We start from the raw sequence: 17,474 nt of genomic DNA, 5'->3' as shown, positions 1-17,474 counted from the left end.
TGCATTGATTCATGTATCTATGTATATCTGTACATGTTTATGTATGTATATGTATGTAGCAGAACCATGCACAACAAAAAGAGATGGACATAGGCACCTCAACAATTTCAGCTACACCCACAAGCAGTCAAAAATCCATATGCACACGCCACAACAGTCTTAGCCACCCATGATCACATACAAAGTCACAAAGGCTGCTTTTTTGTGGTGTGCCTTGCACCTTAGTCTCACTGCTAACAATAATGCTGATATCTGCAAATCCATTTGTTGTGTTTGGTTGTACAGTGTTGAAAGAGGTGTAGTAACCTGTAAATGATCACAATGAACTAATTAATTAAGGTAAAGTTTCATGTGTCATGGTTGAGACAAGTCACCGGAGAGAGTGGTGGGGCAGTGGAAAAGGAGAGGGACGAGAGAGGTGCAAGGTCGGAGAAACCGGTACCGGGCACTATTCCGGTTTTCCGGCAGCACGAGTTGGTACGGGTTGTGCCGGGCTTGTACTGACGAACCGGACACCGGTGGAGAGGAAAAGAGAGAGAGAGGGAGGGTGGCGGACGCCGGTGGAGGCCGCGGTCGGACCTTTGTTTCATTCGAAACAGGGGAACCGGTTGCGGCCTTGCCCCCCATGGCCCTCGCCGGCCTCCGCCAGTCCCCACCGGCCCTCCCGACCTCTCCCTCTCCCTCCCTCTCTCGCTCGCTCTCTCTTTCCTTCTCCGGCTTCAGCAATGAGTCTCGTTTCCTCCTCATATCCTAAAAATAGAAAAAAGTGTTGTATAGTATACATAGTAGGAGGGAGGGAAAAAAACTCCTATTGATTGAGGGTTTTGGAGGACATGATATGCTCCGTCGTTGCCGGAACTGTATCGGTGAGCCACCGGTACGGCTCGGATCGGCCGGAACTGTCTGGTTTGGGACGGTTCTGCCGACCTTGGAGAGGTGGAAGAGGAGAGAGGAGGTGGTAGACATTGGAGTGGGAAGAGGATGATGGTGGAAGGTGATGCAAGTTGTGAGGAGAGAGAAATGGAAGAGGACTGGTTGCAACTGGTGAGGGAGGGAGATGGCTCTTGGACCATGGATTTGCCAATGGTGTCATAAGGGGGGAGTATGTATAACTACAGTAAATTATTATATAATATATTGTTAATTATATTGTGTGTATATGGGACCTCCAGAGGTTAAATCCTAGTTCCAACCCAGTGGAAGGGGTGATGATGTTGCTGTCTATATTAGAATGGGTTTAAAATGTCTCCCACCCAACCTGCAACTCCAAGTTATAAAATCTTTTGAAGGCAATTTTGAATTCAAAAAATGCTGTGACTTATGGGGCCTTTTTTCTAACCAAGTTGCAGCCTTACAAATAAATTGTAGGTGACCAAACAATTGCAGAACTTTACATGCAACTTCTGGAATAGAATTTGTGTTGACCTATTTGCAAGCAACCAAATAGCCCCTAGATGATGGATACATGGCAATCATTTGCTAAAACACATACTTTAGTGAGTCAATGAAAACACTATATCATATGACAACACTTTATCAGAAATTATTAGTGATCTTTCATCAATTGCACAAAGATTTTGTCAATTTGGCATAGTTGGCTTCTATCCATGCTAGAAAACAAGCTCCCCGCATCCTAAATGAAGAAAACAATGGATAATGCAAGGAAACAAAAGAAGGATCTGTTCACTTTTGGTTTGCGCTGGTTGTATATTGAATTGGTATTGTTCAATATGGCTGATAAAGCGAGTACCTTATAGGCATGTTGGTGCATGCTCGTGATGGCCCAGCACAGTAAGTGCTATGTTGTAGCATTGTGAACCATGATTGTTGTAACACAATATTAAAGCAACAAACCAATCTTGAATTAGACCAAATAACACCTCGTTGGTGCGGAACAAGTGATAGGGTTCTAATATGTGAATTTGAATTGCAAGCTAGTGACTAAGGGAAGATGATAAGTTTTAGGGTTTTAGTAATAAATTAACGAACTTGTGCTACCAAAACACTTGTTAGCTTGTATTGGATACCAAAATTGTCGGTGAAATTATGGCTTGCTTTATTCCACAACCATTAGTGCCCTTGTAATCCACCAAGGGTTGAAAGGAATCCGCCTTATGAAGAATAGACACTAACATGCAAGGATTGTTGTGCCAGTACTGGGACCCGTACTGATTGCTCGGTGGCACGGTTCGGTACGATACTGTGCCATTCTATGCCGAGCCTGCACTGATATAGTAGCACTGGAGGAGGGCGGGGGAGAGGGAGAACGGGAAAGAGGAAATGAGAGAGAGGGGGGGAGGGAGGGAGAGGGACGAGGTTGGCCAGAGGAGGCCGACGAAGGGCCAGGGAGGGGCCCTCTCCCTCCCTCCTCCCTCTCCCATGCCCTCCCTCCCCTTCTCTTACTCTTTTCCTCTCTGCCATTCTCCCTCTCTCCCGCCCTTGCCGGTTTCTCGAACGGAGAGGTAGAACCGTGCCGGTTTGCCTGCCCTTGGTACGACACAATATGCCTTGAACCGGGCGGTTCGAGGTGATACGGCGAACCTTGCATGCACTTGAGAGAAAGAAGCTAATCTTATCGGTTGTCAAAACTTGAGCAACGATTGCATTTGTAGTTTTCAAGGACCATTTTAAGTAGACTCATATTTGCCTTCAAAATCTTCCTTAAAGTAGTAAGACCATAAAAAAATTAATTTGAGTAAAACCTACTCGAAATCAGAAATCCCTCTGCTAGGGCAATCCCATGCTAGGATTTTGCATTAGATGGATCCCTAGCACATTCAAATATGGTAAGCCTTACCAGTGTGTACCGAGCATACCGTACTGTGCCGAAACCGAACCAATACATGATACAAGAATACCGAGTATATATATGCTGAACTAACCCTTGTACTCGGTATACTGACATTATAGCAGGATGATACCAGTATGGGGTTTGCTATTGAGGTTGTGAAGATTGCATTCAACCTTGGATGGGTCTTCAAGTCCACTTTTGACTTGTTGGATACGCTAGGTAGTTCTAGATATGCTTGATTTTGAGTTTGTGGCATTGAACTTCTTTTGCTAAAGTAAATTCTACTTCATGATTGTGGATTGATTTTGATTTATTAACTGAATGTGGGAACTGGGTTTACATAACCATCTGTTTAGTTGCAAAATAATGTTATCTGGAGCATAGAAATTTGCTAACTTTTTATACTTACTTTTTCAATTTTAGTTTGCCTTGACACTTCAACTACTTGTTTATCTTTTTTTAATGCATTTATTTTTTTCCTGTAATACTACTAGAAATTATGGTTTTTTTGCTCACAAAAAGAATTATGGACTTCTCAGAATTGTGGAGCCCTTTGAAGATGTTATCTACCCTAAAGGAGATCCTGATGCTGTCTCTATAAGTAAAAGAGACATTGAGCTGTTACAACCAGAAACTTTTGTCAATGACACAATTATTGACTTTTATATCAAGTAAGAGAAGTTAAATGCTTCTGCTTGATTTTTGAGTTGCAAATTCAAGTTTTATATGTTTCTGTACCAAGGAATGGTCTTCATTGTATAACATGCAATTGAAGCATGAGTAGTTATTCATTGCCTTGTCAATTTGATCTATTTTGTTTGGATGTCTTTGATTTTTCTGATGCTTGGCGTATAATATACACTCACACATGCACACAGGCACTTTGATGGTTGGTATGCAGAAAGCTTTCTAGACACACATCTCTATAGAGCTCCACGTTTGCATCATGTTTGCTCCTCAGAAACGTGAAGTCCACCAATGCTTGAATCGTGGCTGTGAGGCCATGCACAAACAGATGGGAACTCTTCATCTGGAAGTTTTCTTTCAGCGTTCTACATTGATGTAACTATGAGATTAATAGGCATGTATGGTTAAAGAACATAGAAGCCACCTTTACTCATTTAATTGAATATTGTTGTTAAGTTATAGCCTCTACCAAATGCTTGAACCAGCTGACCTCCACTTCATAGGATAGGTTATGCTAATGATATAAGTAATTCTCAACAAGGACATACAAGGGGAAGCAGGATTAACCACAGTTAAATTGATGTACTTGACATTGAGATTGTTTATGTAGACAAACAATCATTTCATGGTATCATATGAATTTGCGTTTCGGAAGTTCCATAGTCATAATTATTTTTGGAGATAGGTATCCCAAGGGGATAAATCATGTCATTAAAATCTGGAGTGCCATTGGGGAGGTTTTCAAAGTAATAAATTTTCCGGTAGTCTTTACTAATTTGAAGCTTTTCAATAACTAAGTCTCAATCATGATGTTTAATGTTAGCATGGCCACCATATACAAGAAAAGTAGCCAGTTGACATGGAGAAAACCTTCTTACATCTTTTCCTATATATGGTTATGACAATGTTGCCTTTGTGTATTTCACTTTTGAAATCCTTTACCATTTCAATCATCCATTCAGATTAGTTTAATGTAATTGCTGTATACTTGTTTTTTATTTATGACATTGATATATGACACCAAGATCAACCAGAATGCCTAGTTCGATGTCAAGGATAATCTTTCCTACTTGAAGTAAAGTGCCTATCTGCATGGACCAGCATACACTGTGCTTGTTCCTTACCTGTATGCAGCACAGCTAAGCACGAGACCTTTGGCTAGTGCATCTGTTCCTGTTTGTGTCCTACGTAGTAGTGCTTACGAAGCTCTAGCCTGGATCTGGGGCGTGACACTCATCTGCAAACATCTTCTTCCATTACCAAAAGGTCGAAAAAAAGGAAGCTAGAAGGATGTGAAGTAACTAGTATGGTTGTTGTTGTTGTTATTGCTATCATCATTATTATTACCTTTTTTATATCAGCCTTCTTTCATATTTGGACTAAACTGCATCCTTTCTGATTAATATGGATATTCTTTTATTACCTCTGTATATATGGAACTTCATATTGAAATCGAGATTTTTTTGTGGTGGTACTTGATTGTAGATATTTGAAGAACAAGATTGAACCTAATGAGAAGCATAGGTTCCATTTCTTCAACAGTTTTTTCTTCCGTAAACTAGCGGACATGGACAAGGATCCAGGCAGTGCTTCGGAAGGCAGAGCAGCTTTCCTTCGTGTTCGTAAATGGACACGGAAAGTAAATATATTTGAGAAGGATTACATTTTCATACCAGTTAACTTCAAGTAAGAATACTATTCTCAAATATTTTGGATAATTTTGAAGAAATTAACCTTCAAAAGCTAAATTGAATTTATGACCTCAAACTACAGTTTGCACTGGAGTTTGCTTGTTATTTGTCATCCTGGAGAAGCAGCAACTTTAAAAGGTAAGATTTTTCTGTGTGAAACTCTTACACTTTATTCCACAAGTTTTATTTTGCACTCATGATTTATTGTTTTCTTCCAGATGATGACATAAAGGAGTCTTCTAAAGTGCCCTGTATATTGCATATGGATTCCATTAAGGGCAGTCATAGTGGTCTCAAGAATATTATTCAAAGGTTTGTTTATCTATTTTAAACCTGAATATAATTCACCTTATTGACCTCTTCTAATATGTCCGCTTACATGTGTGAAAATCCTTCCTTGCGTCATAGTTTTTAAGGTATTATGTCGTTCCTGTTCCAGCCAAGGATAGACATGTTACTGTACATATTCTATCATATTGTATGGAGCGAGAAAGGCCAGGGTCAAGCACTATTTGGTATTCCAACAGAATTCAATGTATACTATCCATGAAATAAATGTGCTCTTTTACCTTTAAAAAATAATTTAAGTACACAACATCCATGATTGTCGAGAGCCTATAATGAATCTTCTGCATGTTTCATGCAATTGCAGTCTTATGTAGTCACTGATTGCTTTTTCATCTTGATTTTTGTTGTTCATCTGTGATAGTTTATTTAATGAAGTTTTTATTGTTCTATTTGGCATTCCCTCTTCTGAATGATAGCTTGGAATATTTGCCCCAAATATATTGATTTTGCATTATTGTATTGTTATAGCTTTATGAGGCAGTAATACAGTTTGGCCCTTATATAAGCTACAAATTTGCTGGAGTCCCTCAAACCGTATTGAGATTCATATATTTGTGCCTGCTCTAGTTCATGTGGTAAGTGGGTCTGTCCATATAGATGCACGACTGATGCTGGGGTGGAAAAGGTGGAGTGTTGACTTTATGTTGATAACCAGTGAAAACAAGTAGTTCATAGTATGTTATATGTGTAAGTAAGCTTCCTATATGAATTACTTATCTTACTCGTGCCTTCATGCATGCTAAATTTCATCAGAATTTGTCTGAATTATGGACATTGAATTTTTTTTTGCATTTTATGTATGGGCCAAAAGATAGCAAGGTTTTAAATTTCGGCCAAAATCAATTCGTTTCAGCTTAACCTGAACTGAAATTGATTCTCGCTTCCATGTTTTGATTAGTTTTGGTGGTTTTGGTTGGTTAATTTCTGCCAAAACTGGGCAGTTTCAGCCAGTTCTGCTGAAACTCCCTGGTTTCGGTGGGTTTGGTCGTCCAAAAGAACCCTCATTATGATGCTCTGTAGATAGTAAAGATTAATGCGAACAAATCGATACAACACAGTTCAGAAAATAACTACTTATGTGAAATAGATGTAAGATTCAACGAATGCATGCATTTGACTAGATAGAGTCTTAACCTCAAAAATACGAGAAATAATGAAGAAAATTCAATATATCTTCAGTTCTACTAAATATGAAACATAATGAATTTTTAAACAACTGATGCTCAAGAAATTAATGTATGCATGCTTGCATGCAAGGTTTTAAGTCCCAGCGGGAGGGGGGCTCTTCCGTTCCTATGAGAAAATAGGACCGGGACAGTGTTGGGACTTTGAAACCCATCTATGTTGAGGAGGAAGAAGAGAAAAGGAAGGAAAGATGAGGAAATGAAAAGTGAAAGGAAAGAAGGAAAAAAAAAGGAAAGAAAGGCAGGGAGGAGAAAAGGAATGAAAGGAAAGAAAGAAGGAAGAAAGGAAAGAAAAAGAAGAAAAAGGAAAGAAAAGGAGGGGAAAAAGGGGGGAGAGAAGGAAGAAAGGAAAGTAGAAAAAGAAAGAAAAGAAAGAAAAGACAAGGAAAGAAGAAGGGGAGAGAGATGGATAATATCTATGGGACTCTCGATCGGGGCTGCTGCCGGTATGAGGCGAGACAATGGGGTGTCCTGTTCCATGGAGAAACTGGGACACCCCTGTCCCACGAGATCTAAAATCTTGCGTGCATATATACCACATACATATGTATATTCAGCATAACAAATATTAGCATGCTTAATTTCACTCGCATGTAATTTAACTTCAGTCTTAAATTACATAAACTATAACCTGTATAATGAAGCACTTTAAAATATTGTAGAAAAAAGGATGTTCAAATGCATGAGGCTCTCGCCATTGCAAGGTGTGGAAGGGTCAAGCATACTCTGCTTTACCCCCATGTGCAGACAGACTGTTTCTGTATTTGGAACCCGTGACATGTAGGTCATAATGAATCAACCTTACCATTATGCCAACACCTACCCCTGGCTTCAAATATTGTATAATAACTTTCTAATGCTCTTTTGTTGATCTTATTATTTTTATTCTTTTTTTTTTTTGGAAAGATCAAAATCTTGAAACATGGACTAGAACTTTTGAAATTATTTAAGCCAAAACTCTACCCAAGGTATTAAAACCAAAACTGCAATTGAGTTTTAAAACCTTTAAGGATAGGTACTTCTATAGCTGCAAGAGGAACATAGGTATAATAAAGAAGATATGCGTCAACATATTTTAGTATCTGTGCCTACTTGGATATTGCTAGGATCTGTGAATGTGTCTATTTTGTTGGAAGCTGCTGTGCCATAATCTTTAATGTGCCTATTTTGTTGGAAGTTGTCATGCTAGAATCGTTGAATGTGATATGAAATAAACGAGTATAGATTTGACCTTTAAAGTTGCTCGTATGATGTTTATATGGTGTCTATGAGGTTTGACCTTATGGACTCGAATGGTTGGGATGGGTTTGGTGGATCCTAGGGTCAGCGGAACCGTCCTGAACCAGAGGATTCCGGTCGTTCCGAGCTGTACCGGCGGCTCACTAGTACAGTTTCGGCAACGGAAAGAAAAACCATTGCCGGAGCTGGAGGAGAAGAAAAGAGAGCGAGTGGGGGAGAGAGGGGGAGGGAGAGGGAGAGAGGCTGACAGAAGGTGGCGGAGCGCCCTCCACCGGCCTCCGCCATCGTCCACCGTCCACCGGTCTCCTCTCTCCTCCCTCTCTCCCCCTTCTCTCTCTCTTTTTCTCTCTCTCATAATCTATGTGCCCTCTCCTCTATTGGTACAAGCTCGGAACAGCACGATGCAGGCCCGTATTGACTCGAGCCGCCGAAAAACCGGTACGGGGCCCTGTACCAGTTCTGCCAACCTTGGTGGGCCCTGCTGGTTGGTTGGGCGTCATGGGTTATAGTAATGATTGATCGGGATGTCTGAGGTTTGTGTGTATTGGTTTTTTGGTTTGAGGTGTTGGATTCGCAAGCATGGGTTTTTAGGCTTTTGAAGAATATGATTGTGTACAGATAGGTGAGGTTATATTGTTAAAGGGTAAATTAGGTTTTGAGTAAAGAGGGTAGTATTGGTTTTTGGACAATTATTAATTGAATGGGATGCTTGTGGGATTTACTCATTGGGGAATGTTATAGTTTCAGCAATCAATTGAGCACAAGCTATTCAGGCTTGGGTAAGGTCAAATGGTGCTAGAATGGTTTCTAATTAGTTTTAGGTAAATCAAAGAGGGGTCCCTAAATGACTTGGCCATAGGAGGCCTTATCATGGCTCAAAAACTGTTTAATCTACAGATGTATTTAACATTATACATACAATAGAAAGTAATTTCCCATCTCACGTCTGGTGGTGGATGTCATTAATTTTAGTTTTTGGTCAAATTACATGATGCAATGCACATGACAAATGTCAGTCCTCAAAAACTTGTGGAACTTAACCACAATAGTCATTTGAATGAAATATCCATCTATTAAAGAGTTCCAGCACTGACACATATATAACTGAAATATTTAAACTTTTTGAAGGTCATTTTGACCTTTGATGCATTATGTAGAGTTGCTTACACTAAACTTTCTGAAAGGCTTTGAAGGACTTGGAATGTTCTTTGCCTTGGTAGAACTGTTGTTTGGAGGACATATTTTCTTTGTATTTGACCCTGGTATGAAAGTCTTTATTTTCTTTCACCCTGGACTTGATATCCAGCAATATTATTAAAAATTTTGCTTTAATGAGTGTGATTTCTTAGTTACTTGTCTTTTTCGGAGATTGGCAGTTACCTATGGGAGGAATGGAAGGAAAGACATCCAGAAGCATCTGAAGATAATTCATCAAAGTTCTCAAATTTAAGATATGTCTCACTTGAGGTTCGTTTCCCTGGTTCAATGACAGCTTAGTTGAACTTGAAAAAACTTTTATTATTAATTGTACCAGATTATGCGCAATCCACTTTTTGCTACCAATGTCAAGTTACTGATTATTGAAATTAGAAACTTGTGTGTGCCCTTGGGTATGAATGAATGCTTTACTTGTTTGTTGGCATATTTATGAAGTGTGTAGCCTATAGGTGTTAGCGAGCATACTTCTTGGAGGTTCATCATCCATGGCATATTTAACTTGTGATAATGTTTATCTTGTTTAAAATATTTTAGTGTCAGAATTGTTAGGCATTTGTTAGTCTGAAGAGGATAAGAGGGGGGAAGGGGGTTCTATGTTTATTTAAATATATCAGCATGTTAGATAATTTAAAGAGGAAAATCTCTCCATGGCTATCCTTTGATAGACATTTTATATTTGAAGGAGCATTATATTTTGGTTGGATCTACTCAATTCTTTTGGATGATGCATGGGTCCACTAAGCCAGTCGGGATGTAAATATGGTAAGCTTGTTTAGGTTAAGGCTCTGCTGTGTACTGGCATGGTTCAATAATTTCAGTTTCAGATTTCATTTTGGTGAATTTAGGTCTGAAATGCGATAAGCTTTTTTAGGTTAAGGTATTTTTTTTGTGGTTATAAAATTATATTTCACCATGACATTTGACAACTAGGTCACTCCTCTGCCTGACAGATTCTCAAAGTCAATATTGTTCAATATTGTCTTTTTTCCTTATTTTAATGGAATTTATGCCGATAATGCTAACCTACTTCCACCATATTTGATCAAAACTTATGTTTTTGTTATCCTTGCTTATGAATCTTATATTTCCAAGGCATTGATCTTCTTCTATATGTCCCTCTTAGCTTTATGGCTCATGCAATTCTTGGTTGAGTCACTATGTTGGGAGAACTTTAACCATTATGTCCTGTTTTGTGTTTTAATAGTCGCTTATTTCTCACTTGTTACTTTTTGTTTCAGTTGCCACAACAGGAGAATTCATTTGATTGCGGCCTTTTCTTACTTCATTTTGTGGAATTGTTTCTGGAAGAAGCTCCAGCAAATTTCAGCCCTTTCAAAATCACAAAGTTTTCCAGTTTTGTGAGTCTTTTTTCTCTATGTAATCTTTCACAATTATTTGCCTAAAAATTGGAAGGAACTACAAGAAAGACCTGTATTGTTTCACTAGTGAGTTATGAAATTATCCCTTTGCACTTTCTTAATATCTATACTTATTTATCACATTCTTACTAAATTTACTTGGCCTGCCATACTTCATATATTAGTGTCCACGCGGTTCATGATCATTTGAAAATGTCATGCTTTTCTTAAACTTATCACATGGTAGTTGCACGAGTATGATGTAAAATCAGCAGAAGAGTTCTAAAGAAATTGAACTTCATAAGAAATTATAAATATTCTATGCCATTCAACATAACCAGAATCTTGTAAATGATGGATTGATCGATCATGTGGATACTTCTGACTCTGTTACTGCCCACTGCTAAACAAATTGTTTGAAGAGTCTTTTTAAAAAAATTCAGATTTTAATGGATTTGTTCAAGTCCCATGGAATACTAAATTTATCATCCTTAGTATTGTCTGGTCTTCTTTGCAAGTGGTGCCGAGAATACATGTTTAATTTTCATTCAATTGAAATATCATTTTAAAACTATTTCATATATCCCATTTTCTTATGTATTCCTACTTGCCTAATTCTGTCAATGGATTTTTTGTTATAAGAAATGGAAGCTCTCCGGCAGCTAAAATCAACATTTCTTTCTTAACCACGACGTGGAAACTAACATTCATTCTTCCTTTGATGGCGAGGGTGGTCCTTTTGGCTTTTCTAGTATTGTAAGAACTAGGATCTGTCACTTGCCCTGCATGTGCTTTTGCTTGAAAGAATAATTCTGGATGTCTCACCTGTCTTCTGCATGTAAGGGAAGCCGTGCTTATTATTGCCTTATTTTCCACTTTTCTGGTAGATTGTCAGAGTCCAACATTCTTGGTGACTCTAAATGGAAAGGCCACAGAGTCCAGCATGCATGCTTGATTCATGGCTTTCCAACTATACAGGAAGATAATTTAAGCATGAAGAAAATGATTTATTGATCCATTTCCCCAAAAGGCTGGTAAATTGAAGTATATAGAGATGCAGGCAGAGAACCCACTCAAATTAAAGAAAAAACTACTCCTCTAACCTCGCTCGGGACTACAACCAAACCGGTATCGAATATCGTCCCCGCCCCCGGAGATGGCATTCAATACCTGTAACCCAGTAACCGAGGAAGCCGGCTGAAGCCGGGGTTCTCAAACGGCGAAGCCTTAGGGCGTGGGGTCCTCTCAAACGGCGAGGCCTTGTTTACTCCCTCCCTCAAGGTCGGTCGAGTTGGCACAGGGGTAAAAGAAGACAAAGAGTCCAAGACGAAAGCATTTATAGAATAGAGCGAAAAAGGGCTTTCGAGTGAGCTTGGGGGATTCGATCGAGGTCAAGGATTGGTCTATGCAAATGGTAGTTGCTCATTTTTCTCCACCCATTTTATAAAAATGATCTTCCGATGGATAAGGGGGATCTGGGGCAGTTTATGCAGGAGTTTTTTCTTTAGCTCTAGTTCTAACCAAATGCAAAAGTCTCACGAAAAAGCAAGTTGTTTGAGCTGCAGTCTCAGGGCCGGCCCGGGCCCTAGGCGACCGAGGCGGTCGCCTAAGGCCCCGGGCCAATGGAAGGCCCCCAGGAGGCTGACCAAAAGGAAGGAAAGGCCCCATATAAAACGGGATCTGGAGCTGGCTACGAGTCTTCCCCCTTGATGGAAGGGAGGTGGAGAGTTTCCTGGCCTGCAGAGGGGCAATTTGGGAAGTTGGGGACAGTAGTTTTGTTTTGGGTGGGGAGAGAGAGGAGGGATTTGGTTGGCTTGATAGACGCCTGAAGCCACTCTTATCTTTCATCCCTTCTCTTTTTTGGTTTTGGTCTTGGTTTTCCTTCCCTCACATTACTCCTGATCCAGCTGGGCCATCCGGAAGAAAGATAGGGGGATTGGAGATGGACTTCTTGGAGGGTGGAGATTCTTTTAGCTTTCTCCTCTCGGTTTCTCTCCCCTCTTGGGTGGTAGAGAGAGAAAAGGAGGGAGAGGGTTGAATGGCTGCTGTGCTGTGATGTTGCAGTTGCTGCTTGGGTACTCACTTGAAGGGGAGATGGTGGGATGGGACTTTTATTAATTAGATGGAGTGAATTTCCCATAGTGACCCTACTTTCTCTTATAGAGAGGTTCCTTTATGGACAAATTCTTTTCTCTACCTTGACCATGAACTGCCATGGGATGACCTTTTCATGGTAAACAGTATTGCCAAGCATTATCTCAGTTATTTAATCAGTTTCATGGCCCTTCATTTAGAGTAATTACTTTTATGTGCTTCCATTCAAGAATTATATTAAATTGAAAAAGCTTCTTGTCTATCTTTGTTGGATTCATGTATCTTTGTTGAAATAGTGTACTTGATAGCTATCTATTTTTATTTATTTTTTTAAGTATTTTATATTTATTAAAAAAATTATTATTAAAATTATTATTTTTAAAAAAAGAAGCCTCGTTCATTGGTTTCGCCTTAGGCCTCAGAATGTATTGAGCCGCCCTTGTGCAGTCTAAAAGCAATTTTTAAGGATTTAACTAAAAATCTGCAGTCTAATCATAAGTAGGTAATTTGAATAAACATGTTTGAGCTGTCTAGAAAGCTGATAGTGCAGCATGAACGGTGTTAATAGGCCTGTCGTTGGATCAGATCTACCTTAATTGCCTCGAACCTGATCCAATAGTCTGTATCCCATAAGGAGTTTCTGATGCAATAATTTGTAATGTCGAATTCAATTTATCAGTCCACTTACAAACATAATTTAAACAGTGTGATCCAATCTGTTGATGATCCGATCTTATATATATATATCTGTATGCATTTATGTTCTTATCTTTCTCTCTCTCTGTGTGGGTGTGTGTGTGTGTATATCAACCACCTTGTTTGCTGAAATTTGGCTAATCACTGGCCCCGGGTTCCTTCCTGATGTTGTTGCTGCGGTGCTAATGTATCAGCCAAAGCTCAGTTTAGAAGAAAAGAATCCTTACCTACCTACTTGCATTTTTACCAGATTGGATCAGATTGTCACATTGGATAGCAAATATTATTGGATTCTGATTTGAGCTAGAACTTCAATGATACAAGGGGTTATTTAGTTTTTATTCTGTCCCGATAGATCTTTATTAGAAGTGGACCCAATATTCATGGAACAGCTCTTCATAACTATGCATGTGGCGCACAGCACATCCTATTGGGCTAATGGTGGAAGATTGTTACACTCAGAATAGCTGAAGGCATCAGTACTTGCGTAGAAAGCCTTCAAATTTCTTCGTAGTTCTGTTTGTCATATTTCTCGCTTATAGAAAAAGCATAGCATGTATCCCTTTTTTTTGGGAAATAAGAAAAGTGTTTTTGCATGTTCCAGTTAGCAAACACCAGTTGTGCGCGCGCACAGTTTCTGCAGGGGGTGAAAGAGTACAAGTACAGAATTCATGCATGGCACATACTCTTGCATATATACACATAAATACATAGACACACACAACACATACATACATACCTACATACGTATATATCTACAGATATACATACATACATGTATGTATGTATCCTTTGTATGTGTAGCTATCCCTTCTTTGGCATATGTGGATGCTTATTACATTGTTCCTGTGCCACTAAGAACCAACCTCCCCATTGGAAAAGTCTTCCATTTTCACCCGAAGTTCCAAATAGCTCTAGATCATTCTGAAATTATTTTATTGTGCCTCTCTATGTTTCTCTTAACATGATGTTGGGTTTTTTTTTTCAGCTTGGTGCTGATTGGTTTTCGCCCGTTGAGGCTTATCTTAAGCGTTTTATCATTTGGAAGCTGATATATGATCTTCTCAAGGTCCCCTCTCAAAAAGTTATGCCAACAACATGTACCAATGGACATTTCTCTGGGTTTCCTGAAATTGAGGCTGATCCCGTCATAGAATTTCTTCCTGTGCAATGCCATCCAGCCAAGCCAGCAGTTGGTGATTCAATAACTCCTGCTACTGACAGAGGAAATGAAAATGATGTTGAGCAAGTACGAGCAGTAGAATTTCTTCCCCAGCCGTGCAGTCCGGCTAAGCCAGTACTTTCTTATTCATGCGGACCTGCTTCTGACAGAGTAATTCAAATTGAACTGTCAAATACATCTTCTGATGTCACTCAATGTGATAAAAATGTGGGACTGGTTGTGCGAGAACTTCTTGGACCAGGGGCAACTGCAGGGTTTTATCCTGAGGTCCCAGAAAATGCTTGTCAACAGGATGAACCGTTTGAGAAACTTGCATCTACAGCATGTCGGGTAGTGGTATTCTTCCTCCATGGTGACTAGTTTCACTTACAGCAATATTTATATACCCGTTTGATGCATGATTTCTTTCATTACATCCATTACTCATTATCAGTGGAGTAACATGGTATCTTTGTGGATTAGGAACATGTGGATAAGAGTCTGCATTTTGTTTCCTCAAGCCTAGACAACGATGCTTGCCAACCACCAGGTGGAATCTCCAATTCCCAGATTTGTTCGACTTCGTATTCCCCTGAGGTTGTGGGAGTGCATGATACATTACAGAGCTCTATGCAAGAAAAGGAAGCAAATGTTACATCACTTGAGTCTTTTAACATGGACCAAACAGTTTCTGATTGGAACCATGAAGCAGGAGAACCAGAGTCTGTCTCGCCCAAGAACAAAGGATATGTTCCAGATAGCCCTTCTCTTTCTTCTGAGAAGCAACTGGATGGTTTTGTCGAGGATTCTCAGAAAACAGATACTGTTAATGTGAAGAATGAGGATCATCAAAATTCCCAGGTAATTGATTCCATGGAGGATGGTGGGGATGGTGGAGATTGTAAGGAAGTTAAAAAATCTGAGGCCAGGGTTGGGGATAGTATAACTGAAGCAGAGGATGGAGATTGTGATAATTGCCAGAAACAGGATGCTACAAGGGCAGATGGGGAAGAGGGCCAAAACAATGCTGTTACTGAAGCAGATGGCATGGATGGTGATTGCGAGAATGTTGTTACCACTGAAGCAGAGAGTGGGTTATGCGGTGGTCCTTGCGAAGAGAATCTTCCTCCCATGTACTGTCAAGATATCGTAATAGCTGATGATGAGAGTTCATTAGATGACGACGATGATGAGAGGCTAACTGCAAAGAGATTAGAACAGCAACCTTGCAAACGTCAGAAGGTTATGCTCCCTGAAGGCAGAAGGCGCACCCGAAGCTTCACAAGAGACTGCCCTTGAATGGCTCTCCGATAATTGGTCATTTTTGCTTGATTAATGCACCTTGTAAATTTTTCTGTGACATACTAGCTGTCTGTATACGGTCAGATAGGATATGGGGTGTTTATAGGGGTGTCTTTCGGTATCTCCCCTCTTTACCTGCATTGGTGATTTTGTTAGCTAGCTGCATCATTAAATAACCAATTGAGGTGTCCTTGCCTTTCACAATGAATTATTCTCCTATAGTCACTGTTTAGCAATTCTTGTGCTCTTCACGAGACATTGTGTCAAGAGTAGGGGAACATACAGAGCAGCTATTAATTCAAGCATATTATGGGTTGAGTTGATAGCATCTAGGCTGCAGCCTCATGCATTTGGTCGATACTTGAAACTGAGCCCCTCCTTAAGGCCTTTTGAGAAAATAGCAATTCTGGCTTCAAAGTCTTCCTTTCTAACCGTGGAAGTGTGGAACTTTCAATTGAGCTCTTTTTATTTGATTCATGGTCTGATCGGTGAATCTGTTAAAAAAGATGCATCCTCTCACAAAAGAGCAAGATGGTTGTGTATTTTTGGCTTGTCGCAGCTTCCATGAGCTCGCATGGGTACACTACATTATTAGACTCGTTTCCGCGAGGCCAAATGAAGCTCTGATAAACTGTGCACCTAATTGTTCAATTTCTTGAGTGTTGCTCATGTGATTGGGAATTATTGATGTTGTTTCCAAACTGATGGGATATTTAAAAAATCATGTTGTTATGATCTAGTTAAGTCTAGTATTGGAAATTATGTACTATTGTATGGTTGGTAAATTGAAATTCAAGACATTGTTTACAAAAAAAAAAAGGAAAACACTTGTGGCACGGAATCAGAGTTTTACCTGTTGATTTTCTCCGATTGACACCTATGGCTATGCTATCTTCTCTCTGCTTGGGGTGGTCGTATCTCATTTTTGATAAAATTTATGTAAATAGATAATAAATATTAGAAGGATTCAAAATTTTGATCTTTCGGTTAATAGCCATTTGGAGAATGGAAGATTCATTGGATAAGGAGAGGCGCATATTTAAGAGAATTAGTATTATATGGTAGAATATTTTTGTCAAACATAGCACATTGAAAATTTTGGCTTTCTTGCAGTGATTTTTTTAATAATTTTGTTTTTTTGATAAGATATTATTATAGTTATGAAGGACTTGCATGATATTTGTAACTTAATAATGGGTGTCTAAAGGATTACTTTATTTGCTCATTTTTTTATTATAGAAATAATGATTGTAGTCGATATAATTTTAAATATTCATCATTGAACATATTTAATTATCTATGTAAATTTAAATTTATTATTTTATTTTTTGAAAATTAACTGTTTCAATTAATGGCTAATAATGGTCCTTACGACATCTATTTTCCAAAGAGTTTAGTGGGCGCTAATTGGGTCAGATAACATCCATTATAACATGTCATATGGTGGTTTTTTAATGTTTTCCCCCCAGCATCATTGAAACTTAGGGTCAGCTACGCTCATGCGAGTCTTAATGCACAAATTAGGGATCAAGCTTATGGTTCCAGAATTTATGCACAAATTGGGCCAAATTAACTAAACCCACAAATCAAATTCGACTGCAAGTTAACAAGTTGGGCTTCACGGACGGCCCACAGCGGCCCATTGACTAATGATCCAACAGGCCCAGCATGTTACGATGATCAAGGAAATATTGGACTTCCCGG

At 39.2% G+C, this 17,474-nt stretch overlaps 1 protein-coding gene across 7 annotated transcripts in view; it reads left to right on the top strand.

The window, feature by feature from the left end:
* LOC120112442 (probable ubiquitin-like-specific protease 2B) overlaps window positions 1–16,421 on the top strand; it is a 35,933-nt gene extending 19,512 nt beyond the window's left edge. For 2 of the 7 annotated variants that reach the window (XM_039131886.1, XM_039131885.1), the window contains exons 9-16: window positions 3,286–3,462; window positions 4,964–5,164; window positions 5,252–5,307; window positions 5,388–5,481; window positions 9,317–9,407; window positions 10,397–10,516; window positions 14,295–14,825; window positions 14,952–16,421. In XM_039131886.1, the coding sequence (XP_038987814.1) occupies window positions 3,286–3,462; window positions 4,964–5,164; window positions 5,252–5,307; window positions 5,388–5,481; window positions 9,317–9,407; window positions 10,397–10,516; window positions 14,295–14,825; window positions 14,952–15,767 (2,086 nt within the window). In that variant the 3' untranslated portion in view covers window positions 15,768–16,421. Of the gene's footprint in view, window positions 1–3,285; window positions 3,463–4,963; window positions 5,165–5,251; window positions 5,308–5,387; window positions 5,482–9,316; window positions 9,408–10,396; window positions 10,517–14,294; window positions 14,842–14,951 lie in introns of all 7 variants that reach the window. The other 5 variants (XM_039131887.1, XM_039131889.1, XM_039131888.1 and 2 more) reach the window with 5 other exon arrangements.
* The last annotated feature ends 1,053 nt before the right edge of the window (window positions 16,422–17,474 follow it).

The sequence above is a fragment of the Phoenix dactylifera genome, chromosome 11 (genome assembly GCF_009389715.1).
Source record: "Phoenix dactylifera cultivar Barhee BC4 chromosome 11, palm_55x_up_171113_PBpolish2nd_filt_p, whole genome shotgun sequence".
Taxonomy (NCBI): Eukaryota; Viridiplantae; Streptophyta; class Magnoliopsida; order Arecales; family Arecaceae; genus Phoenix; species Phoenix dactylifera.
Note: the sequence above shows the minus strand (reverse complement) of the source record. Positions and strands in the feature narration are given on the sequence as shown.